The 27,316-nt window shown below is 46.8% G+C and overlaps 1 protein-coding gene across 1 annotated transcript in view; it reads left to right on the top strand.

Annotated features, from left to right (window-relative positions):
* Positions 1-535: 535 nt before the first annotated feature.
* The window catches only part of SPRED1 (sprouty related EVH1 domain containing 1), a 59,916-nt gene continuing 33,135 nt past the window's right edge, over positions 536-27,316 (top strand). Inside the window, exon 1 of the mRNA XM_044271830.1 lies at positions 536-794. Coding sequence (XP_044127765.1) covers positions 772-794 — 23 coding nt within the window. The 5' untranslated portion in view covers positions 536-771. The remainder of the gene's footprint in view (positions 795-27,316) is intronic.

The raw sequence follows: 27,316 nt of genomic DNA, 5'->3' as shown, positions 1-27,316 counted from the left end.
TGGGGTATGTTCACACTGAGTTTTTTCACCATGGATTCTGGTGCAATTTCCTGTTCGCAGTTTTTTCTGCGGAGTGGAAAAGGGAAGTGAACTGTCCATTCTTGGGGTATGTTCACACTGCATGTTTTATGGTGCCAAAAAAGCACAGAAACCGCCTCCCACCGTTTTCACTGCGGTTCGTGCGGCCCAGGATCTTTCCCGCATGGTTTTGCGCACCCCGCCAGTTATATGGATGCGGATACCTCAGGGGTCTGAAGCAGGCCAGCAGGAAAACCCACAGCAGAAACCGCAGCCAGGACTAGATCCTCCGTGTGAACCTACCCCTAGCACAAGTCCGAGGCTAGCCCTTGGATTTCTGGGGTCTTGAGGCTACCCGTACGGAACACGTCAGGTATCAGTGCGGAGATGTCAGCCTGTCGGGTGGATATCGCAGCGCAGCCCTCGGAGGTCGGGGCACGTGCACAGCGCCGAGTGTACAGCGGGAGCAGCCCCAGTCTTCCCACCCCCTGTAGAAGGAGGGGAATGGCGGAGGGGAGTGCCCGAGCGGCGCAGGGAGGCGGAGGGCCCGCTCTGGATGCGCACTCTCACGGATGCTTGCTGCAGGATTGGCCCGGCGGCTCCGGAGCGCTTCCCCGCTGTGTGCTCGGCTTTTCTCGGCTGATTCTTCCATCTGGATTTGGAATCCAGCGCGGGTCACCATGCGGCTCTCCCGGGAGACTCCCCCGGCCGTGCCCAGGCAGCTTGTGATCGGTGCCCGGTGAGAGGAGGACAATGAGCGGCGAGCAGGAGCCAGAGTGAGTGTGCCACCTGTGTAGTGCCATGTACAGGGCTGTGTGCCACCTGTGTAGTGCCATGTACAGGGCTGTGTGCCACCTGTGTAGTGCCATGTACAGGGCTGTGTGCCACCTGTGTAGTGCCATGTACAGGGCTGTGTGCCTCCTGTGTAGTGCCATGTACAGGACCGTGTGCCACCTGTGTAGTGCCATGTACAGGAGAGTGTGCCACCCTGTGTAGTGCCATGTACAGGACTGTGTGCCACCTGTGTAGTGCCATGTACAGGACTGTGTGCCACCTGTGTAGTGCCATGTACAGGGCTGTGTGCCACCTGTGTAGTGCCATGTACAGGGCTGTGTGCCACCTGTGTAGTGCCATGTACAGGGCTGTGTGCCTCCTGTGTAGTGCCATGTACAGGACCGTGTGCCACCTGTGTAGTGCCATGTACAGGAGAGTGTGCCACCCTGTGTAGTGCCATGTACAGGACTGTGTGCCACCTGTGTAGTGCCATGTACAGGACTGTGTGCCACCTGTGTAGTGCCATGTACAGGAGAGTGTGCCACCCTGTGTAGTGCCATGTACAGGACTGTGTGCCACCTGTGTAGTGCCATCTACAGGACTGTGTGCCACCTGTGTAGTGCCATCTACAGGACTGTGTGCCACCTGTGTAGTGCCATGTACAGGACTGTGTGCCACCTGTGTAGTGCCATGTACAGGACTGTGTGCCACCTGTGTAGTGCCATGTGCAGGAGTGTGCCATCCTGTGTAGTGCCATGTACAGGACTGTGTGCCACCTGTGCAGTGCCATGTACAGGCCTGTGTTACCACCTGTGTAGTACTTATGTGCAGGAGAGTGTGCCACCCTGTGTAGTGCTATGTGCAGGAGCAAGAATGAGTGTGCCATCTGTGTAGAGCTATGTACATGACTGTGCGCCACCCTGTGTATTGCTATGTGCAAGAGTGTGTTACCACTTGTGTAGTGCTTTGTGCAGGAGTGTGTGCCACCTGTATAATGCTTTGTGCAGGAGTGTGTGCCACCTGTATAATGCTTTGTGCAGGAGTGTGTGCCACCTGTATAATGCTTTGTGCAGGAGTGTGTGCCACCTGTATAATGCTTTGTGCAGGAGTGTGTGCCACCTGTATAATGCTTTGTGCAGGAGTGTGTGCCACCTGTATAATGCTTTGTGCAGGAGTGTGTGCCACCTGTATAATGCTTTGTGCAGGAGTGTGTGCCACCTGTATAATGCTTTGTGCAGGAGTGTGTGCCACCTGTATAATGCTTTGTGCAGGAGTGTGTGCCACCTGTATAATGCTTTGTGCAGGAGTGTGTGCCACCTGTATAATGCTTTGTGCAGGAGTGTGTGCCACCTGTATAATGCTTTGTGCAGGAGTGTGTGCCACCTGTATAATGCTTTGTGCAGGAGTGTGTGCCACCTGTATAATGCTTTGTGCAGGAGTGTGTGCCACCTGTATAATGCTTTGTGCAGGAGTGTGTGCCACCTGTTTAGTGCTATGTGTAGGAGTGTGTGCCACCTGTGTAGTGCTATGGGCAGGAGTGTGTGCCACCCTGTGTAGTGCTGTGTACAGGAGTTTTTGCCCATAGCATGCGTCATTACATGTCACCATACACTATACTTCCCTGTTGTGTGCCATTACATGTCCCCATACACTATACTGCCCTGTTGTGTGCCATTACATGTCCCCATACACTATACTGCCTTGTTGTGTGCCATTACATGTGCCCTTACACTATACTGCCCTGTTGTGTGCCATTACATGTGCCCTTACACTATACTGCCCTGTTGTGTGCTATTACATGTCCCCATACACTATACTGCCCTGTTGTGTGCCATTACATGTCCCCATACACTATACTGCCCTGTTGTGTGCCATTACCTGTCCCCATACACTATACTGCCCTGTTGTGTGCCATTACATGTCCCCATACACTATACTGCCCTGTGGTGTGCCATTACATGTCCCCATACACTATACTGTTGTGTGCCATTACATGTCCCCATACACTATACTGCCCTGTTGTGTGCCATTACATGTCCCCATACACTATACTGCCCTGTTGTGTGCCATTACATGTCCCCATACACTATACTGCCCTGTTGTGGGCCATTACATGTGCCCATACACTATACTGCCCTGTTGTTGGCCATTACATGTGCCCATACACTATACTGCCCTGTTGTGTTCCATTACATGTCCCCATACATTATACTGCCCTGTTGTGTGCCATTACATGTGCCCATACACTATACTGCCCTGTGGTGTATGCATTATGTGTCATTGCATGCCCCACACAGGACCAAGGGTATCCTTATAATGCCTCATTCATCCCTATGTGTACAGTGGATTGGATATAGAGAATTTTGGTGGCATTTGGGCAGTATCCTACCTGATGCGACATCACATGACTTGTGGTTCGACTGCAAAGTTTGCAAACCTTCCAATATCAGAACATAATAAACGTCTAAACATGGCTTCCTTCCGATTTCACCTTTACTTTTTCCTAAATGGGAAGTGCAATGAAAACGCCCAGGAACAGGGGCAGACTGGCCATAGACTCTACAGGGTAATTTCCCAGGGGGCTGCCCAAGCCCTCCTTACATTTTCGGCCAGGTACATAACAATCGGATGCTCTCAGCAGTAATGAATGCTAGGAGCGTCAGGTGCTTGGCTGGTGGCCACGGGTGCCCTCATGAATTCAAGTCTTCAGGATGGTGATATAGTTGAACACTGCAGCATGAGAGGCAGTATATTGTGCTGCACTGTGGTATGTGGTTCTGCTGGGCAGTATATTGTGCTGCACTGTGGTATGTGGTTCTGCTGGGGCAGTATATTGTGCTGCACTGTGGTATGTGGTTCTGCTGGGCAGTATATTGTGCTGCACTGTGGTATGTGGTTCTGCTGGGCAGTATATTGTGCTGCACTGTGGTATGTGGTTCTGCTGGGGCAGTATATTGTCCTGCACTGTGGTATTTGGTTCTGCTGGGGCAGTATATTGTGCTGCACTGTGGTATTTGGTTCTGCTGGGGCAGTATATTGTGCTGCACTGTGGTATTTGGTTCTGCTGGGGCAGTATATTGTCCTGCACTGTGGTATTTGGTTCTGCTGGGGCAGTATATTGTGCTGCACTGTGGTATGTGGTTCTGCTGGGGCAGTATATTGTCCTGCACTGTGGTATTTTGTTCTGCTGGGGCAGTATATTGTGCTGCACTGTGGTATGTGGTTCTGCTGAGGCAGTATATTGTGCTGTACTTTGGTATTTTGTTCTGCTGGGGCAGTATATTGTGCTGCACTGTGGTATGTGGTTCTGCTGAGGCAGTATATTGTGCTGTACTTTGGTATTTTGTTCTGCTGGGGCAGTATATTGTGCTGCACTGTGGTATGTGGTTCTGCTGAGGCAGTATATTGTGCTGTACTTTGGTATTTTGTTCTGCTGGGGCAGTATATTGTGCTGCACTGTGGTATGTGGTTCTGCTGAGGCAGTATATTGTGCTGTACTTTGGTATTTTGTTCTGCTGGGGCAGTATATTGTGCTGCACTGTGGTATGTGGTTCTGCTGAGGCAGTATATTGTGCTGCACTGTGGTATTTGGTTCTGCTGGGGCAGTATATTGTGCTGCACTGTGGTATTTGGTTCTGCTGAGGCAGTATATTGTGCTGCACTGTGGTATTTGGTTCTGCTGGGGCAGTATATTGTGCTGCACTGTGGTATGTGGTTCTGCTGAGGCAGTATATTGTGCTGCACTGTGGTATTTGGTTCTGCTGGGGCAGTATATTGTGCTGCACTGTGGTATTTGGTTCTGCTGGGGCAGTATATTGTGCTGCACTGTGGTATGTGGTTCTGCTGAGGCAGTATATTGTGCTGCACTGTGGTATTTGGTTCTGCTGGGGCAGTATATTGTGCTGCACTGTGGTGTTTGGTTCTGCTGGGGCAGTATATTGTGCTGCACTGTGGTATGTGGTTCTGCTGGTGTGTGTGTGACACTGTGTATATATGTGTGTGTGTGTGTGATATATATATATATATATATTTAATCCATGAGTGCTTACTTTTTATTTCCATATATTGCAGATATATAGTTTTAACTTCTTTATTTTCCGTGTGTATATATCGATTTTACAAGTGTAAACCTATGACTGTCCTCCATCTACTGGACTATCATTCCTTACTAATGTCTGTCTATCTGCCAGGGATAATTTCGGTACATGCAGGATATTGATAAGATTATACTTAGTATTTTACTGCACATTGATGTGGTATGTGATAGATATGTACTGTGTGTGGCACAGCAGGTGATTTGCCTGATGAATGTGCCTCTGAGGTCTTCATTCATGTACATGGCTGCATACATGTTCTCTGTGGCGTGTTGCTGGGTGACTCATCCAGTCCTTTCTCATGCGGAGTAGTGATTGGTCCCGCTGCTAATGCCAGGGGCCCATCTGCCTCCTGTCTCTTTCATATTCTGTGCTGTTCTCATACAGCGGTGTCCGCGGAGACGCCTCCATGTACATGTGCTACTTGTGAGGAGACGGGTTCTATTATTGTAACGTGTAATAATACTTCAGGTGTGTTGCACGGATCTGTACGTACGTGCTCCTCCAGCACAGTGAATTCCGTGTGGCATTGTGGGGACAGATTTACGTCGCTCGTGACTTTCCAGTTTTGGGCATAATGCGTACGTTTGAGGCTTCCTTCATGTGCCCTGGTCCATGGCGGCTCCCTATATGTGGCGTGTGTATTTCCTCTCCCCCTGTGGTGACACCTCTCTCCACCGTCTCTGTGTATTCAGCTCTCTCAGCCGCCATGTTGTGCTACTGTTTTGTGAATTGCCCTCATTTGCATAGCAGGATCTCATTCATAAAATGCTCGGTGACAGTGTCACCTTCGCTCGCTTTGCCTGGGCGAAGGGGCGCCGCGACAGACAATTAGGAAGCAAGATGAGGCCTATTTAAAAAGTGAAAAAACAGGGAAGCGTGCAAAAGTGTGTGGGGGAGGCAAGGGGGAAGTGTGAGCCCTGAATAGATGTGGGAAGCACTGCTGTTCTGGACTACTTCAGCACACGTACACTCTGCACTGCCTTGTGCCGTGTAGTCGGTGACTACTTCCCACATTGGTAATCTCCATCGCTATAAGGACTGGAAGAAAATAACTTCTTTTATTTTTTATCAATCACTCCTTCCCTCTCCTTGTTCCTTTTTTTTTTTTTTTTTTTTTACTTTTCTCCCCCACCGCCTCCTCCTTCCTCTTGTCTTCTCCTCCTTCCTGGCCTCTCCCTCCGCACTCCCCTCCCTGTCTTGTTGACACAGCTATGTGGGAAATAATATCAGAGCAGAGGGAGGCTGTGGCGTCACGTGATGTCCTCCTCCTCCTCCATTCATAAAATACCTGTGTCCATTCACACTGCGGTAGCCGTGTCACATAGGTTGTGCCATGATGAGACACCTGCAGGAGAGGGTAGTCTTGCGTGTACGTGTTCCTGAGCGTGTAGGGCTCTTTGGTGATCCCGTATTTACGTTCACTTGTATTAGGTGGCGGAGGAGGCCGTGACAAATATATGGGCTTGTTCTCCATTTTCCAGGACAGATGCATGTAAACACAGGCCGTGTACTCAGGCTGGGTGTACAGCCGTCGTCTCATAATTTATTGTATATGATGGTGTGTGAAATGTTTTGTGGTAGATTTTTGTGTGAGATACATGTCCGTTATAAGGGAGCATTCCCATGACCGTATCCGTTTTGCAGTCCGCTAATTGCACGTCCCTCCCTTTCTTAGAAATGTCTATTCTAGGACATGTTCTATTTGAAAAGTGGATCGGATGCAGACCAAAAATACAATTGTGTGAATGGGGCCTAAAATTGATGGGGGTGTAGGAACCATGACAAGAGAAACCATGTCAGATTATTTCCAGTCATAAGTATCGGCAATTGAATACCGTCCCTACCAGGCATTTTACATGTTGCTATTTTCACTTGATGTGACCAAGGTGGTCAGATTGCACAAAAATCTCATGTAAGCGCACATCGCAATGGCCTTTTTCATGTTTGTTCAGGAGCCATGTTTTTCTCTATATAGAATACCTACTCTTTTGGGCCGCTTTTAGCCTGGATACAAGATGAGATGCAGTTGAGCATGGAGACATATAGGTTCTGTATGGTATCCTGCGGCACATTGCCCCTCAGATGTTTCAGCTGGGCCTGTATATCATAAATGGTTACTTGGCGATAAACCTGGCAACCGGGCACGCCAGGGGAATTGATGTAATCTGGCAGAGACATTCCTGGGAAACCCTTGCTGTGTGTGGTCCGTTGGAAGTCCTGCTATGAGAGGCAACACATGTGGCCGAACGATGTCCTGCACGTATAGCTGAGCTGTTAGTGTCCCTCATATCACTGCTAGGGGTGACCGACTGTTGTATGTGATGGCTCTCCTGATCATCACACCAGAAGTTGGTCAGTGTGTCCCTCCTTAGCAAAGGTAGGATTGAAGAGCTCACCACGAGGCCTCCATACTCCATGCCGACAGTTGTCAGATCCCAAACAGAATTTGGACTCATCGCTAAAGGTGATATGGTTCCAGTCCATAGCAGCCCAGGTTTCTTGTTCACAACACCACTGCAAATGGAGGTGACGGTGGAAGGCTGTCAATGGCAGGACACGTAATGGGCGCTGTGACACCAAATTTCCTTCTGCTAAACGCCTAGAAATGGTCTGGGCAGTGATGAGTCTGTAATGGAGTGCTTGTGTTTGTTGGCAGATCAGTCAATCCTCTCTACTGGTGGTCTGTCTAGACCGTCCAGAGCCTGTTCGCTGTGACATGACCACTGTTACTAATAGTTAGATGGTAGCAGATGGTGGGCCATTCGTCGAAACGAGCATCGTTCTTCTCTCAGTCCATTGATTGAGAGAAGAACGATGCTGGGCAAATGTCTGAGTTCATCACAGAGGCATATCTAGCAGTCAACAGTACCCAGAAGTAGTAGGATTTTTTGGCAGCAGGGGAAATACTTTTTCGCCTTCTTGTGGCAAGACCCAGTGTCTAATCAGACCACGCCTGTAATCATGTACATATCTGCCTGAGACATAACTGCATGCCGAGTTTTGCAGCAATCTGATATAAAACAGATAAGTCTCTGAGGTATACATCTAACAGGCACATAGTTATATTGACCAGACCTACGCCAAAATAGTAGAAATTGCATATATATCCATACTCTAATATACCATGTGACCGTGACAAAATGTTTTAGATGAAGCTGTTGCCGTTGTAATGTTGTTATTATGGTTGATGGATTCACTTTTTCCCTCCTTTAATTGATACCCACCCACTAAACCTATATGTTTAATTTACTAAACTCTGGAGCGGGTGGCCTCAGGCTGCTTGGAGTCTTAAGGTGGCCGTAGACATTAGTCTAAAGTGGATCCAAAGAAGTTGGCAGAGTTTAATATTTTTGCCCAATAGTCGGACAAAAGATCTTTCTTTGGAAGCGCTATACACATTTTAGTCCACATTGGCCGTTACACTTGTTCAAACTGACCATACATGTTCAAGGAAAATGGACCATGGATGAAAGATCTTTCCGGGAACGTTCTTTCAAATAAGGATCTTTCGTCTAGTTGTCTGGCAGAAATCTGCCAATTTCTTTTCAGACAATGCTAGTCATTGGTCGGGTAAAATAATCGCTCATAGTTTAATTTCTCTTGAATAATTATTTTGCTTGAGATCATCCATCCAACTTTAGACTAATGTTTATGGCCACCCTTTACAGCAGCTGAAGAATGACAGGTTGCAATGTAGAGAGAACCCCAGCATTCTCTTAAATCTTTTTCATATCGCCGTACACAATTTTGCCCTTGAGCCAAATTACGTATACTGATTTATCAATAAGGAAGCGTTGAACGGGATTATGTGAGTGTTGGGGTTCTCTCTATATTCTTAGGTGTGCAAATTCCTTTCCACATGGACTACGGCTTGGCGTGCTGACCACATTGTGGACTGTGAAGTCACAGGTTGCAGACAACTGCTCTAGAGCTCTGTAGGTCTTCAAGTTATAATTTTGCTAGTTCCGGAACACGTTGAAAATAACCAATTAATAATTTACCAGCATTTTGGCCATTATTTAACCTTGTTGTATGTTATGGCCAAGGGGGTTGAAAGATAAAACCATGTTTTATGTAAGGGGGATCAAAGGTTCTGAAGAAAAAAAATACTTTTCAATGTAAAGCTTTATCCTTCTCCCCTCTGTTAACCCAACCTTCAAGGAAGAGTTTACTCTTGTTGTTTTTAGGCGATTCTGGACAGTTGACAATTCCGGAAAATGTTAGGTTTGTGCAAGGAAGCTAGTCGTCCTCTAATATTTAATCATATTTCATCAAGTTGGTTAGGTTGGTTGTCTTTTCCAGCCTGTATCTTTGGACACATCTGGAGACTTTGGCTGTGAGATGTCTGGGCCGTTTATGCCATCTGGCAAACCACATGTGTTCTCTGGTTTCCTGGGCCAAACATTCAGTACTTTTGTTTGACTTGTTTTACTACTACTCCACACAAATGCATGATTATACCATTTATGAGCTTTAAAGAGCAGTGAACTTCTAGCCATGATGGAGATACTGGTTGGAGGCACTGTTTTTCCTGCCACTATCAGATCCTTGTAACCAGTAACTTAATCTTGCGTCTTAGGCATATATATATATTTTATATTTTTTTGCTTGAATACATGGGAAATGGAGCTTGAAGAATTCCAGGAACTGAGGAGAGTGGCTGTCGAAATCCTAACCTTTAAAATTACAAAGTGGCTTTTGAATGTGTTTGACTGACTCCTAACTTGATCATAATTGTTTCCACCCCGTTGCAAAAATGGCCGCCTCTAATCACGAATGACCCCGTAATGAGTAAAGGTGAGGCAGCTGTCTTAAGCAGTGCGATCTGGAGGCTAAGCAAAACATTTTGTCATTTACTTAAAGACTATTTCCCAACAAAAAGTCATATACATGGATATAGTCAGAACCCATGTACAGCGCTAGGGATTGCAAGTATTAGGAGAGGTGACTGGTCTTCTTCAAGCTAGCCATTCTGGTTAGATGTTTGTCGGTCAAACCCACTCTTCTCATCTTAAGTGTATGGGGAGATATCAGGGTAGATGAGGACTGGATGTTGGATTTTAACTGTCCGATCCTTTTGTTCTCTGGTAGATAAGCTGGCAGAGTAGTCTGGCAACATCTTCTTCCCATTTTCCTACTGAGAACATAGGAATGCTTTGCCATTTCGAGCATGCATGTGTTTAGTGAGATCAAGAGTGTCCACGGCTCAGCTGGTGGGTTACCTTTGTGAGCACTCCAAAATAGAACCCTTATAGCATGTGATTGTAAGGGCCGCATTCACTCTGGGAGGTTTTGCTGTGTTTATGACTCACTCCAGCCATATGTGCAGTGTTGGCGCGTGGGAATGTATGAATTACATTAGTGTGTTTTTTTTTTTTTTTTCTTTTTACATGACAAAATGCTTTATTGTGGGTGTTTTTCTGAGGCCCACACTAGTTTTCTTTAGTGTGTCTCTCTTCTTGATTTGCCCACAAAAATGCACCCTAAACCCAGCCGTGCACCCATAATATTATTCAGTGGGGGAAAGGGACTTAGGAGCTGGCGCCTGTGGCAGTGGTTTATCTCTAATATAACCAAAAGATTGGGTATGTTAAAATACAACATGTCCAACCTTTCCCTGGCCATCAGGGACAGTCGAGAGGCCCACATGCCCACCATATGGCGTGTACACAGACACGCAAAGGCTGCTGGGACAGGTAGTGAGAATGGCATGGGTGCTGCATGTTTGAGGGCAACCATACCACCTATCTTCCAGGGAAGAGCAGATTCAAAAGAATAAATGAAATTGTTGATACCAGATATTGACTATAATGAGAAACCATGGAGGAGTTTTATCAAAACTGGCTTAGTTGCCCATAGCAACCAATCAGATTTCACCTTTCATTTTCCAAAGGAGCTCTGGAAAATGAAAGGTCGAATCTGATTAGTTGCCATGAGAAACTAAGCCCGTTCTCCTGTACGCCAGTTTTTAGGTCGCATTGCCCATGCCATGTGGATGTATAATATGGCGGTGTGGTTGAAGTCATGTTTGTTACCCCCGGCCATTGCTTATTGTGCTTTAATAAAAGTAACTCCGCTTCTGTCTCGCTCTTGTTTGCAGCCAGACTGGTGTTTCAAGGCCCTGGGGAAATGGGGTATGCGTTTCAGCATTGTTTTGCAGGAAATGTGTTTTTCTCCATATTTGGTGATCATTTTCAGCTTTGGTTTGAATATCTTGCATATCATGGTCTGTAGAAGACATTGACGTGATCCCTCAGAGAAACCATCTGAAGTCAAGCTCCTTTCACCTCCTCACAATTCCGGCTGCCATTTTGGCGGCCGAGTGTATAAACACACAGGTGTTCTTACCCCTGTTTGTGTACATTTCTGATGACAATAAATGGCCGCCATGACAGTGAGGCCTACTTATGCAATATATATATATGTCTGCCAGTATGGACCACTATGGGAGCTGGAGACTGTATGGGACGTAGGGGTGTTACTTCCCATTCAAATCTATCTACCAGTTAAAGGGATGTTTCTGAAAGAGCACTCCCACCTCTTCCTTTCTGGGTGTACACCGTAAAAAGTTGACATAAGACGACAACTCAAAGTGGGAGATTCATCAAAACTGGCGTAAAGGGAAAACTGGCTTAGTTGCCCATAGCAACCAGATTCCACCTTTCATTTTTCAGAGCTCCTTTGGAAAGGTGGAATCTGGTTGCTATAGGCAACTAAGCCAGTTTTCCTTTTGCATCAGTTTCTATAAATCCCCCTCCCCTAAGTCTTCTATTTACTGGAGATGAATTGGTTCAGTGGAAAAGCCCTTTAAAACCATTCTGAGAATGTCAGCCTAGGCCAAAGTCTGGAGAGATTTCATTTCCTGTTTTCTTTCCCGTGGGTTTGCTGGTTGCACGACTTCCAGCCTTGGGAAGTGCTGAGGGCTGGCTGAATGATGGAGTCCTGACGATGGCGGAGGCAGCGAGCGCTGTGACTCAGTCGCCTCAGCCTGTGAGACATCCAGTTCCTGAAGACATAGCAGCTGCTGTGAGCGCGGCCTGGCTGCACGTGTGGGTGGATGTTCTCCCCATCTCATTACCGCTTCATATGTTACTGCTTGTGGGTCAGTCTTGATTCATCTAGATTTACTCAGTTAACCCTACTGTTTCCAGATTGTTGGTCCTATGGCGGGCCTCGCAGCACAATCTATCTGCTTGCTGGAAATGGTAATGACAAGACAGTATAGCTGGTGAATACTATAAATACTATATGATTAGCTTTGATCCCGCACACAGCCGAGCTGTCCTGGTTTCCATTAACATGCAGACCCTCATATCGTAATATCTCGACATGGATGGGGGAAACAACAGAATGGCATGTGATAAATTCATCCAGTTGGATCCTTGTCCCCCAGACCCAACAGAGGTTTGATCGTTAGAGGGGGGTCCCCTTACAGAAGTCTCCGGCCATTGTAAAAACACACGGATACGTTGACATATTTTATTTGTCGCTCTATTTTTGCCCTGGACAAATCCTAGGAAGCCATTGTCCTTCATTCTCTTTTCAGCGTTGGTTTTCAGAGGAGTCCTCTGATATTGGTAGAAATGTTCATTTTAGCAGCTGGAGTATTCTGGTTAAGGGTACGTCTACACGGCAATTTTTGGGCACGGCATGTGTTGCGCCCAAGTAATGCAGTGTGGCAGGGCTGCCATAGGAATGAATGGTGTTGCAGCATGGCTCGCATGCCTGCTGAATTGTATTTACCATTCAAGTGACGCGGTCACAGCAAACGTGCGAGTCACACCGCAGTCACATGACATATGTCGCACCTAAAATCCCGTGTAGATGTACCCTTACGGTGCGACACTGGCACACAACATATATCGCACCTAAAATCCCATGCAGATGTACCCTTATGGAGCCTAAAACGTGCAAGTCATGCTGCGACCCCTTTCATTCCTATGGCTATACTGCTAATCTTTCGGTGCGACACTGACTGGCAACATGTCACGCCAAAAATCGCCATGTAGCTGTACCCTTAGGGTGCGACACTGACTGGCAACATGTCACGCCAAAAATCGCCATGTAGCTGTACCCTTGGGGTGCGACACTGACTGGCAACATGTCACTCGTAAAAAATCGCCATGTAGCTGTACCCTTGGGGTGCGACACTGACGCACAACTTATATCGCACCTATAATCCCATGTAGATGTACCCTTGAGGGGCGACACTGAAGCACGACATATATCGCTCCTATAATCCTATGTAGAGGTGCCCTTAGGGTGTGACACTGACGCACAACATGTATCGCACCTATAAACCCTTGTAGATGTACCTTTTAGGGTGCGACACTAGCAGACACCATTTGTCGCACCTAAAATCCTGTGTACCCTTACAGGGAGCCCAAAACGTGCGAGTCATGCTGCGACCCCTTTCATTCCTTTGGCTAGACTGCGAATCTTGGGTGCGACACTGACACGCAACATATGTCATGCCGAAAATCGTGATGTAGATGTATCCTTAGGGTGCCTTCACACATTGCGGAATGTTCTGCAACAAAATCTGGGTTTTTCAAAGTTGCAGATTTTGTGTGTAAATAATGTTGCTAATTTCCATTGATCTTCAACTAAAGGAAATCCACAACAAACCTTTGCTTAACATTCTACCGCCGAACAGACTGGGGGTATTGACCCTTTTCGACCCCATAGGCCAACAAGGGCGATGCCTTTGTGGTGCAGATTTTGTTGCAGAAAATTCCGTAACATGTGAAGGCACCTTTTAGATTTTGCCCCACCACCTTTAGAGTACAGACTACTGATTCTGGCACCCTGTAGTCTGCAATCGGTGTAGTAAAACAGCCGGTTATCACAGACTAGTACAACTTTGAAGCATGTCTGAATATTAAACCTCGTGAAAAAGATTTTGATCAGCCAGAAGTGATCCGTTGTGGCGATGGCAGGTCAGCCGTGGATTTTTCACATGCAGTTCCACTTTGTGAAAATCCACTGCATTAATTCCACATGTGGCCATAGCCATAGGCATCGGTTCTGTACCCTGCAGACATGGGCCCTCTATGTGCCACTGGTGCTTCGGTATAGCAATATACTGTATTTTATAACCTCCTAGAGCAGGGGTGCACAACCTGCGGCCCGGGGGCCACATGCGGCCCTTGATACCATTCTGTGCGGCCCCCAACCATCTGGTAACAGACATGTATGCCTATGTCTTGTGGCTACTCACATGTATTTTTCATGTATTTTTCCCATTAGATGGGAGTCCTGGAAGTGTAACTTGACATTAATGGTACATAATGTGTGTTCAATATGCCATAAGTACAATATTTCAGTTATTAATACATCTTTAAATTTTAATTTCGGCCCTCGTCATTGGTTCAGTATGGCAATGTGGCCCCCAACCAGGAAACGTTGTGCACCTCTGTCCTAGAGACTATGCTTGTAGGCACAAGCATCTGATGAAACCCTGCTCCTTTTATAAATGTCACATTGCTGTGAGTGCCGTTCTACATGGGTCCTCCAAGCCATGATATGCCCATGTGCGCGAAGCCTTCTTACAATCCATAAATTGTGCCGGAGGAATGCACACATGCAATCCCAGCAAACTGCATATGGCACAGCTGCCATCCAGGTCATAGTTTCGTGCTGTGTTTTGGTGCCACTTGTCAAGCATTTGTACGTTGGTCTACACATACACAGGTGTGCCACCTGCATGAACCGTCCATTATTACTATTGGTGTAGGCTCCAGGATATCTGATGGCTGGTGGCAGAGCTTATTTTCCAGGCCGCTCTTTAGCCTGGATTTGCAGTGTATTGTTGTGAGCTCACTGATACAGTCAGAAGGATTTGCTGACATGGGTCTCCAGGATTTCATGATCTGGTTAGCCTTGCTGCCCCCACGCAGTTCAGCTCACAGTCTGCTTCCTAACTTGGCAGGGCGTTTGCAAATGTTATCTGCTTGATAAATTTCTGCAGGAAAGGATGAATGATTAACCATTGGACAGAGGGAGCGGCCTGGACAGGAAATGACTGATAAGCAGTTCATTGAGGGCTGCCGCAGATTAACTCCCTCATTGCCATGAATACCGTTCATTTTTACACTGCTCTGATTCTTCCGTCTTCAGGCGGTAAATATGTGAATATGTGGTCATGAAAAAAGTATTAATAAAAACTCCTGGCCTCCTCTGAAAATATAGAATTTGTGGATAGAACCTACTTTACAACAAGGAAGCAGCCAAAATCTGCACGCCCCCCCTCTGGCAGCCACCGCCAAAACTGTCAGGGGCATGAACCTATGCTTATCGGCGGCCCTTGATATTTACTTATGTGGAGCAGGAACAATGTCTGTGAAGGCCCCTCAACAATTTGTGTGTGTGGGTGGGGGCCTCTTTCACTACCTGAGGGCCGAACCGCGTCAGTCCTGTGCAAATATGTGACATAATTAAATACCACAAAACGGTACCATGCAGTGTCCACATAACTGGGCCAGCTAGTGCTGCTGCCATGATCTGCACTCCAGGTGACCTAGAGGACATTTAGAGCCGTCCATGTGTCCAGACCGGTTGATTAATACCCCCTTTTGCCCATGTAGTCATTCAGCTCTGCCAACCATGGCCCAAATAGCCCATAAATCGGGAAAAATATTAATTTTATAACCTTGTAAGAGGTTGTAAGGACATCCATCCACCCAGTTCAGTGTTGATCCAGAGAAAGGTGAAAACTTCATGGCACCAAAGCCAATGTTCCTCATCTTAAGAAAAAATATTCCTTCACGACTCCAAATCAGAAATATTCCTCAGATCATCTGCCCATTTGCAGTAATCTAGTAACCATAACCTCATACACTCAACCATTGCATCCAGGCCCTTTTTGAACCCATTTAGGGCACGGACACACCGTCAGGTTTCCTGAAGCAGTTTTGGAGGAGTGAAAAACAAAAAGAGTAGAAGTTGTATCCATCCTTTATACCTTCTCTCCGTCTACGATCTCAGTCTACTCCTGCTTGCAGAACCTGACTGTGTGGCCCTACCCTTAGTGATGTCACCATCACATCCTAGGCACCCATGCACAATAAAGTAATTTCTGCCTAAAATCCACTGTTTACCGCGGGGCCGAACAACAATCTAATGTACTCTGACTCTCCCCCCCCCCCTCCCCCCACAGATAATTTGGGGTCAGAAATGGGTTAGGTGCTTTGAAGTTTTATGCCTAATAACTTTCTTCTGCTTGATGTTGAGTCCAGTGTTTTTCTTTTCCGTCCCCATTAACAACACGTTGCCAAGCATGTAGGTATACAGGGAGTGCAGAATTATTAGGCAAATGAGTATTTTGACCACATCATCCTCTTTATGCATGTTGTCTTACTCCAAGCTGTATAGGCTTGAAAGCCTACTACCAATTAAGCATATTAGGTGATGTGCATCTCTGTAATGAGAAGGGGTGTGGTCTAATGACATCAACACCCTATATCAGGTGTGCATAATTATTAGGCAACTTCCTTTCCTTTGGCAAAATGGGTCAAAAGAAGGACTTGACAGGCTCAGAAAAGTCAAAAATAGTGAGATATCTTGCAGAGGGATGCAGCACTCTTAAAATTGCAAAGCTTCTGAAGCGTGATCATCGAACAATCAAGCGTTTCATTCAAAATAGTCAACAGGGTCGCAAGAAGCGTGTGGAAAAACCAAGGCGCAAAATAACTGCCCATGAACTGAGAAAAGTCAAGCGTGCAGCTGCCAAGATGCCACTTGCCACCAGTTTGGCCATATTTCAGAGCTGCAACATCACTGGAGTGCCCAAAAGCACAAGGTGTGCAATACTCAGAGACATGGCCAAGGTAAGAAAGGCTGAAAGACGACCACCACTGAACAAGACACACAAGCTGAAACGTCAAGACTGGGCCAAGAAATATCTCAAGACTGATTTTTCTAAGGTTTTATGGACTGATGAAATGAGAGTGAGTCTTGATGGGCCAGATGGATGGGCCCGTGGCTGGATTGGTAAAGGGCAGAGAGCTCCAGTCCGACTCAGACGCCAGCAAGGTGGAGGTGGAGTACTGGTTTGGGCTGGTATCATCAAAGATGAGCTTGTGGGGCCTTTTCGGGTTGAGGATGGAGTCAAGCTCAACTCCCAGTCCTACTGCCAGTTTCTGGAAGACACCTTCTTCAAGCAGTGGTACAGGAAGAAGTCTGCATCCTTCAAGAAAAACATGATTTTCATGCAGAACAATGCTCCATCACACGCTTCCAAGTACTCCACAGCGTGGCTAGCAAGAAAGGGTATAAAAGAAGAAAATCTAATGACATGGCCTCCTTGTTCACCTGATCTGAACCCCATTGAGAACCTGTGGTCCATCATCAAATGTGAGATTTACAAGGAGGGAAAACAGTGCACCTCTCTGAACAGTGTCTGGGAGGCTGTGGTTGCTGCTGCACGCAATGTTGATGGTGAACAGATCAAAACACTGACGCTTTTGAGTGTCCTTGCAAAGAAAGGTGGCTATATTGGTCACTGATTTGTTTTTGAATGTCAGAAATATATATTTGTGAATGTTGAGATGTTATATTGGTTTCACTGGTAAAAATAAATAATCAAAATGGGTATATATTTGTTTTTTGTTAAGTTGCTTAATAATTATGCACAGTAATAGTCACCTGCACACACAGATATCCCCCTAAAATAGCTAAAACTAAAAACTACTTCCAAAAATACTCAGCTTTGATATTAATGAGTTTTTTGGGTTCATTGAGAACATGGTTGTTGTTCAATAATAAAATTAATCCTCAAAAATACAACTTGCCTAATAATTCTGCACTCCCTGTATGGGGTAGACGGAAGAGATAGGTTTATTGAGGACAGGCCATCAATATCCAAACCCTTTGATACTGACTGCCTCTCCTCCGAATAGGTCATCAATATCTGATCAGTGGAGGTCCCACTCCCGACACACCCTTCTGTACAAAGAGGTCAAAGTACGCCAACGAGCACCTAGGCCTCTTCCTAGGCCATGTGACATCACATTGAAAGTGGTTTTGATTTTCTGAATTGCGTTATAAATGTGCTTTAGTACCACTTTAAAGAAATGTTCTTGGTTACTGAAGGTGGCTCATACCTCTTTGAGCAAGACTTGATAAGTCCCAAGAGCCAAGTACCTAATAAAAGTGTCTTGATTATTTTGTGGCAGTGTACCTATCCTCTTCCTGGACCGGTCTTCTTAAGTAAATACTTCAGTCAAGGATATAACATTTTTCACCGATAATTTGCAGTTATGGCAATCTCCCATGTATCTGTCTTATTATAGTGTAATAATGTGTGTTGCTATCTGACTGTGTAGAGTTCTCTCCCCCAAGAAGGGGGGGGGGGGGGGGGGGGCGCAATGTGTTAAATGATTACAGTAGGTGATGCATGTAGGTTGTATGTTGTTTATGATAATTAGTTGGCTTTTTATACCACACTTGATTATATTAATTACATTCTAGGCATTTTCTACTCATGCTTGACTGAACATGGTGCAATAGTATTGCTCATCCCCAAACATAAAAGCTTGGGTTGGCCATTCTCCAGCTGTTTGAATAGGGACAGCAGCCAGACCTAGTTTGCTGTGTCCGGGGCCAGCTAGATTGTTTGGATGATGACTCCGCAAACTGATAGAGGTCACCAGATTTCCTCTGTCATGCTGGTTTCTAAATATCTGATTAATATCAGGCATGAAGGGTATTTTAAAGGCACAGTCGCCTAGTATCTGCAGTATCCGCATATACAGTCATGTGAAAAAATTAGGACACCCTTTGAAAGCATGTGGTTTTTTGTAACATTTTTAATAAAAGGTTATTTCATCTCCGTTTCAACAATACAGAGAGATTAAAGTAATCCAACTAAACAAAGAAAACTGAAGAAAAGTCTTTTCAAGATCTTCTGTAAATGTCATTCTACAAAAATGCCTATTCTAACTGAGGAAAAAGATAGGACACCCTCACATGTATTCCCTCTTAAATTGGCTCAGATCTCACACAGGTATATCACACCAGGTGCACATAATTAGTAGATCGTTACTCTGCATGTTGAATGAGGCTTGCCCTATTTAAACCTCAGACATTTAGTTTGGTGTGCTCCTGACTGTTGAAGTGAGAGTGAGCACCATGGTGAGAGCAAAAGAGCTGTCAGAGGACTTCAGAAAAAAGATTGTAGCAGCCTATGAGTCTGGGAAGGGATTTAAAAAGATCTCAAAAGATTTTGAAATCAGCCATTCCACTGTCCGGAAGATAGTCTACAAGTGGAGGGCTTTCAAAACAACTGCCAACATGCCCAGGACTGGTCGCCCCAGCAAGTTCACCCCAAGAGCAGACCGCAAGATGCTAAAAGAGGTCTCCAAAAACCCTAAAGTGTCATCTCGAGAACTACAGCAGGCTCTGGCTACTGTTGATGTAGAAGTACATGCCTCTACAATCAGAAAGAGACTGTACAAGTTTAACTTGCATGGGAGGTGTGCAAGGAGGAAACCTTTGCTTTCCAAGAGAAACATCGAGGCCAGACTGACATTTGCCAGAGATAAAGTTGACAAAGACCAGGACTTCTGGAATAATGTTCTTTGGACAGATGAGTCCAAAATTGAATTATTTGGACACAACAGCAGAGGACATGTTTGGCGTAAACCAAACACAGCATTCCAAGAAAAGAACCTCATACCAACTGTGAAGTATGGAGGTGGAAGTGTCATGGTTTGGGGCTGCTTTGCTGCAGCAGGACCTGGTCAGCTCACCATCATAGAATCCACGATGAATTCTACGGTGTATCAGAAGGTGCTTGAAGAACATGTGAGACCATCAGTTAGAAAATTAAAGCTGAAGCGGAACTGGACCATGCAACATGACAATGACCCAAAACATACTAGTAAATCAACCAAAGATTGGCTGAAAAAGAAGAAATGGAGAGTCCTGGAATGGCCAAGTCAAAGTCCAGATTTGAATCCCATTGAGATGCTGTGGGGTGACTTGAAAAGGGCTGTACGTGCAAGAAACCCCTCAAACATCTCACAGCTGAAAAAGTTCTGCATTGAGGAGTGGGGTAAAATTTCCTCAGACCGATGTCGAAGACTGGTAGATGGCTACAAGAACCGTCTCACTGCAGTTATTTCAGCCAAAGGAGGTAACACTCGCTATTAGGGGCAAGGGTGTCCTATCTTTTTCCTCAGTTAGAATAGGCATTTTTGTAGAATGACATTTACAGAAGATCTTGAAAAGACTTTTCTTCAGTTTTCTTTGTTTAGTTGGATTACTTTAATCTCTCTGTATTGTTGAAACGGAGATGAAATAACCTTTTATTAAAAATGTTACAAAAAACCACATGCTTTCAAAGGGTGTCCTAATTTTTTCACATGACTGTAACATAGATGATAGAATGGTTGGGACTGGGTGACTTATTTTGTTGAGCTCGTTTTTATCCCACACGATGAGCATTTCCAATGAGTCACTTTGGCACCAAATACACTACACATTCCACTGTCAAAATACTGTGTTTGAATGGCCCCTTAAAATAGGCGTCTCTTGAAGGCAAACTATTTAAATGATCCAGCTACCCGTCGCGCAACACAAGGGGTATGGCTACATGGGGACTTGTCATAATGTATTTCAATGGTGTTGCATTGCGACAGTTGCAGAAAAATCCACCCGGGATGGATTTTTTGCAACTGTCGCAGGATTTAGCATGTTGCATTGCGACACCATTGTAATGCATTACATGAAATTACGTGCACCACGTGTCGCCGGACCCTAATAGGTCATGGGGACATCTGGTTCCTCTCTGCTCTTATGGACATGGGCCACCCAACCAAGTGTTTAAAAGGGTTGTCCGGTGGGTTTAAAAAAAATTAAATAAAAGCATTACTCATCCTTATCAATGCCCCACCATTGCCATTTTGCCATTTTGCGGCTTACCTGTCCGTGCTGCCCTCTTCTTCATAATTCCGGCTTGACACTCAGGAAATGCCTGGCGGTTTCTACTTCCTCAGCTCACCGCCTCAGCTAGTGATTTGGATTTGTAGGCATTTTCTGTGCGTCGAGCCCGGACCAGGAAGTAGAGGGCAGAAGGGATGGGTAAACGCAAAACGGCAGTGGCAGGGTGTCGGTGAGGAGGAGTATGGCTTTATATATACACTACTCACAAAAAGTTAGGGATTTTTGGCTTCTGGGTGAAATTTCGGGATAAACCTAAAATGCACACTAATCTTTACAGGTGAACTTAATGTGACCTTCTCTAAACTTTTTAATACACATGTCCAACTCTTCAATGTTTCAGTACTATTTGCACAACTTGCTGTTCTCTAACAAGGAGCTTTACGGCAAAATTCACAACAGGTGTTTGATCCATGAATCGCTCAATAAATTTTCTGGTTCAATTAGAATTGGTATTTAAACAGTCCTCCTCATCATGCTGTTCAAATTTTGACATCATGAGACCAAGACGACGCCTAACAATTGATCAACAGTACCTCGCCAAGCAGGATGTTCTCAGACGGAAGTGGCCACTGAGCTTAGAGTGTCAGTGTCATCAGCAGGTTGTAACAGAGATAAATAGAGACTGTAAGAGTCACAGAAAGGCATAGAAATGGACGTCCTTTAGCCACATCCCACATTGGTGACCGCTTCATTGTGAACAATGCCCTGCGGAACTTAATGATGAATGCCATACAACTCCAGGAACATTTAAGGGAGGTGAGATGCACCCAAGTCTCACATCAGACCATTTAAAACCATTTACATCAGCATGGTCTGTGTCGTTGTCTTGCATGGGCCAGGGAACATCTACGCTGGACGAGGGACCAGTGGGCATCAGTGCTGTTCACTGATGAAAGTTAATTCAGGCTGAGCAGAAATGATGGCCGCCAGCGATGTTGGAGAGCGCTATGCATCAGCCACTGTTTGCTTTTGGTGGTGGTGTTAGTGTGGGCAGGTGTGTCTAATCAATACAGGACTGCCCTACACTTTGTGAATGGTACAGTGACAAGCCCATACTACATATGACATTATTAATCCAGTCATTGTGCATGAACAACACAGGCCTAATTTTATCTTCATGGACGACAATGCACTAGCTGATTGAGGTTGCATCATTTAGGAACGGCTGCTGGAGACTGGGGTACCTCAAATGGAGTGGCCTGCACTTTTTCCAGACCTGAGCCCCTTTGGAAACCTGTGGGATCAGCTGAGTCAACGTATAGAGGCTTGTAACTCAAAGACCTGGGGGCTGCCCTTCAAGAAGAGTGGGATGCCATGCCTCAGCAGACAATAAGCCGACTTGTGAACAGCATGAGACGTCGTTGTCTAGCTGTAATTGATGCTCAAGGCCACATGACAAGTTATCGAGACATTGACATTTTTGTGGGGGTATACCCAGCACTGGTGTTAGCTTTAGATTCAATAAATAGTTTGAGATGAGAAAATCACCATTGCTGTTTCTACTTAAAGGGAATCTGTCATCTGCTTTTACCATTTTAAGCTGGCACCATCGCTATGTTGACTAAAGTACCTTATTTCCAGCAGTCTTCTTTTTACTTTATTTTGTTTTGTAGTTTTGATATAAAAGCGCTTTTTATGTTATGCTAATTAGGGTCCAAGGATCCCAGAGGGGCGTTTTTTTCCACTCTCCGGTGCCCAGTGATGCCCCCCTGCAGTGCCCAAGAACGCCTCCTGATCATCAAATAACCTCCCACAGCCCGGCAAACGGTTCCGCCCCCTCCCCACGTCATAGTCTACCTTCTAGAAATGCCCCGTCCTTCTTCCTGTCTGCGGACAGAAAACTCACGCAGTACCGCCTGCGCGATCATCAATGTCCTGAGGGCAACAGCGCTCAGGTCACATCACTGGGCTCGGCGAATGCCCAGTGAGACTTTTGAGTCTGTTGCCCTCAGGAGGTTGATGATCGTGCAGGCGGTACTGCGCCTTACGTGAGTTTTCTGGCCGCAGACAGGAAGGAGGACGGGGCATTTCTAGAAGGTAGACTATGACGTGGGGAGGGGGCGGAACCGTTTGCCGGGCTGTGGGAGGTTATTTGATAATCAGGAGGCGTTCTTGGGCACTGCAGGGGAGTGTCACTGGGCACCGGAGAAGGAAAAAAAAACGCCCCTCTGGGCACCTTGGGGCCTAATTAGCATAACGTAAAAAGCGCTTTTATATCAAAACTACAAAACGAAATAAAGTAAAAAGAAGACTGCTGGAAATAAGGTACTTTAGTCAACATAGCGATGGTGCCAGCTTAAAATGGTAAAAGCAGGTGACAGATTCCCTTTAAATGCCCTACTTTCATGATGTAATATCACTGTAGCGTGAACTTTTTACATAAATTTCACCCAGAAGCCAAATATCCTTACCTTTTTGTGAGTAGTGTGTGTGTGTGTGTATATATATATATATATATATATATATATATATATATATATATATATATATATATATACACATATATAATGATGTATGTGTGTATATATGTGGAAGGCTGAAAAGTCAGCCTGAATTTGTGGGAGGGGCATATTACCTTCTTAAGCCCCAGCCTCCAGCTCCTCAGGGCGCTTCTGTTCACATTCTGGATAGGGAGTCGCCTGCTCTGGTGCTGCATCTGTGCATGTTGTGAGTAGCTTTCATCTGGTTCGGTTCGGTTCGTTTGGTTTCGTTTTCATACACGTCTTCAGGAGAGGTAATTTTGCGCAAACAATGCGCCACAAGGGCTCCATCAGCCGCGGTCACATACTCCCGGCTCCCCGAGTTGGCATGCGTTCCAGCGTGGAACGCGTGCCAATTCTCATGTCCGCACCAAATTTCTTCTTGTCTCCTTCCTTGGTTCCCTCCCTGTGTTCCCCTCCAACTTCCTCCCGAGATAGCAGGGGGGGCAGGGTCTGGCCCGCAGATCCCCCTCTCCACACGGCCTCCCCGTCCTCACCTCAGGCCCCACTGCAAGCCGGCGTGCGTTCCAGCGTGGAGCGCACGCCGGAAATCCGCCGCAAGGCATGGGCCGGGTCACGTGGCCGGCGTGCGTTCCGGCTTGGAGCGCACGCCGGAGTCCCTCGGCCGGGTCTGGGCCTGGTCGCGTGTGCGGCGTGCGTTCCAGCTTGGAGCGCACGCCGGAGTGCTTCCGTCAGGCCTGGGCCCATAAATGTACATCAGAAACCCTGTCAAAGTTAAAATCACTATGCACCATGACTCTTTTGTTAAGGGAAAAACCGTGCTCTTTTATTCACTCCAGTGCATCACATCTAAACTGTGCAATTCAACACAACAGCAATGTCCATAAACCCCCACCTCCCACAAAGGATCCCCAAACGCTGCAGGCGTCTTGGTGCCTGTTCACACAGTCTCTCACATCCGTGGTCAGTACTACACCTTGTCATGGGGTGGGTTTGTCCAAGTTCATGCAAGTTAGACAGGCCACGTGTCGGCCTGGACAAGGGATTGGCTCCGGCCACAGGATCCCCTTCTTTTGGTCCTTCGCTGAGCCTGCAGCAATTGGGCAGTCCTTGGTAGACGAGCGGACTACAGCGCTCAGCCCGACCGAGCGATCAGCCTCCTGCAGTGAGACAGGAGACCACACTTCATCAGCAGCCCCACAGTCAGTGAGCATCAAACCTATATTCACAGCCCTGGGTGTAGCAGGCAGACCACACCCAGCAAGCATAGTGAAGGATTAACTCCTTCCCTACCCAACTAAGGCCAGAGATAACCAACCTGCCAGGATCAGTGTAGACTGACACCAACAACTGAAACCTGTCCACCCGTGGTGGTCCGTGGGGAACAGACACCCACCCTGCTCTTACTCCACCAGGGCCACGACCCCCAGTGGTACGTATCTTCCATCCACTACCACTCCAGACATTCTCTTACAATATATAAAAAAAAAAAAAAAATTATACAATAAAATTTTATTTTATTTTATAAAGAAATTTAAATAGATCTACAAGTTAATCGGTAGGTTCCAATCTCCAGCCATTTCATACGCACTCCCGCCGTGCGGGAGCGAGGCAGTCATCCTTGGTTCCTCATTCCGCTGGGCTGGAAGGGTCCAGGTTAGCACGGGTTAAAAAAAAAAAAAAAAAAATTAAAAAAATAAAATAAAATTGGGGGTCTCACCATAAGTAGTCCAGGCCATCATTCCTCGCCATACCCATTTAGCGGTCACCATACGCTCACCGCAGTCTTCTACTCTATGGGCGACATGCCACATGTTATATATCTATGCTTCACGTGATATACTGCTGTCTCATCTACTACCTACTTCTGTCTCCTGGCTCGCCAGGCTCATACCTACCTCTGCCTCCTGGATCGCCCAGGCACGCACCTACCTCTGCCTCCTGGATCGCCCAGGCACGCACCTACCTCTGCCTCCTGGATCGCCCAGGCACGCACCTACCTCTGCCTCCTGGATCGCCCAGGCACGCACCTACCTCTGCCTCCTGGATCGCCCAGGCACGCACCTACCTCTGCCTCCTGGATCGCCCAGGCACGCACCTACCTTCCTCTGTCTCCTGGTTCGTCCAGGCCCATACCTACCTCTGTCTCCTGGTTCGTCCAGGCTCATACCTACCTCTGTCTCCTGGTTCGTCCAGGCTCATACCTACCTCTGTCTCCTGGTTCGTCCAGGCTCATACCTACCTCTGTCTCCTGGTTCGTCCAGGCTCATACCTACCTCTGTCTCCTGGTTCGTCCAGGCTCATACCTACCTCTGTCTCCTGGTTCGTCCAGGCTCATACCTACCTCTGTCTCCTGGTTCGTCCAGGCTCATACCTACCTCTGTCTCCTGGTTCGTCCAGGCTCATACCTACCTCTGTCTCCTGGTTCGTCCAGGCTCATACCTACCTCTGTCTCCTGGTTCGTCCAGGCTCATACCTACCTCTGTCTCCTGGTTCGTCCAGGCTCATACCTACCTCTGTCTCCTGGTTCGTCCAGGCTCATACCTACCTCTGTCTCCTGGTTCGTCCAGGCTCATACCTACCTCTGTCTCCTGGTTCGTCCAGGCTCATACCTACCTCTGTCTCCTGGTTCGTCCAGGCTCATACCTACCTCTGTCTCCTGGTTCGTCCAGGCTCATACCTACCTCTGTCTCCTGGTTCGTCCAGGCTCATACCTACCTCTGTCTCCTGGATCGCCCAGGCTCATACCTACCTCTGCCTCCTGGATCGCCCAGGCACGCACCTTCTTCTGTCTCCTGGTTCGCCCAGGCTCATTCCTACCTCTGCCTCCTGGATCGCCCAGGCACGCACCTTCTTCTGTCTCCTGGTTCGCCCAGGCTCATTCCTACCTCTGCCTCCTGGTTCACCCAGGCCTGTCATCCTCCCCGAAAGGTGTAGGTAAGCTCAGGATTCAATGTATTTGCCTGAATCGCTCAGGTTCCATGCAGCTGCCTGGAACGCTCGGGGGTTTCTCAGCAGGGTCCGGCTGGTTCCTGGTTACCCGGTTCGTGTCCGGCACGTCTGGATTTCTGTTTCCCACAGGTCTTGTTGCATGCAGCGCGACTTCGGGCCCTGATTCTGGCAGTTCAGGGTCATCCAGCAGTTGGCCATGATGCCCAGGCTGCATCCTGGTTCTCCGTCGCTTCATTCCAGTGCCACCAGATCACACCTCTCTCCGGGTCTCGTACCAACGCTAGTTTATTTCAGGTAAGCAGGGCCTCAGGCCACCGGAATTTCGATCCTTCCTCAATTGTGTCACAGGGCGTCTCCGTGTCTGGTTATTCCACGGTGCCAGGTTTCAGGTAAGGTCGAGCCGGGTGGCGGCTTTACGCACCTCCATTAAAAAAATATATATATATAAAAAAAAAAAAAGGGGGGAAATATGTATATATTTTTAGGGGGGTTTCCGGGGAGGGGGTTTCTGACGCACCCCAGGTCTCATTTCCCTGAATCGCTTGGGTTTTATGTATTCCCCTGAATCGCTCAGGTTTTACGTATTTTCCCTGAAATCACTCAGGTCATGTATTTCCCTGAATCGCTCAGGTTTGTATTTTCCTGTCTCTTCAGGTTGTCGGTATTTCCAGGGTGTATGTATTAATTTTACAGGCTATAGCTACTAGAGAGATCGTTGATCCAGGGAGTTATTCTGATTGCCTGATTGGAGTCGGGAAGGAATTTTTTATTCCCCTGAAATGAGGAAAATTGGCTTCTACCTCACAGGGGTTTTTTGCCTTCCTCTGGATCAACTTGCAGGATGTCAGGCCGAACTGGATGGACAAATGTCTTTTTCGGCCTTATGTACTATGTTATTATGTTACTATGTATTTTCCTGATTCACTCAGGTCACGTATTTCCCACAGGTTGTTCGCATTTGCCTGAATCGGTCAGGATCCAATATATTTGCCTGAAACGCTCAGAGGTTTTCCCGTACCATCAGGAAACTACCAAGCCGGCGTCAAGGTTTCCAAAGTTTTTTTAAGGTCCCACCCGCAGGTGGCTTGA

This window comes from Bufo gargarizans, chromosome 11, assembly GCF_014858855.1.
Source record: "Bufo gargarizans isolate SCDJY-AF-19 chromosome 11, ASM1485885v1, whole genome shotgun sequence".
NCBI classification, from domain to species: domain Eukaryota; kingdom Metazoa; phylum Chordata; class Amphibia; order Anura; family Bufonidae; genus Bufo; species Bufo gargarizans.
Note: the sequence above shows the minus strand (reverse complement) of the source record. Positions and strands in the feature narration are given on the sequence as shown.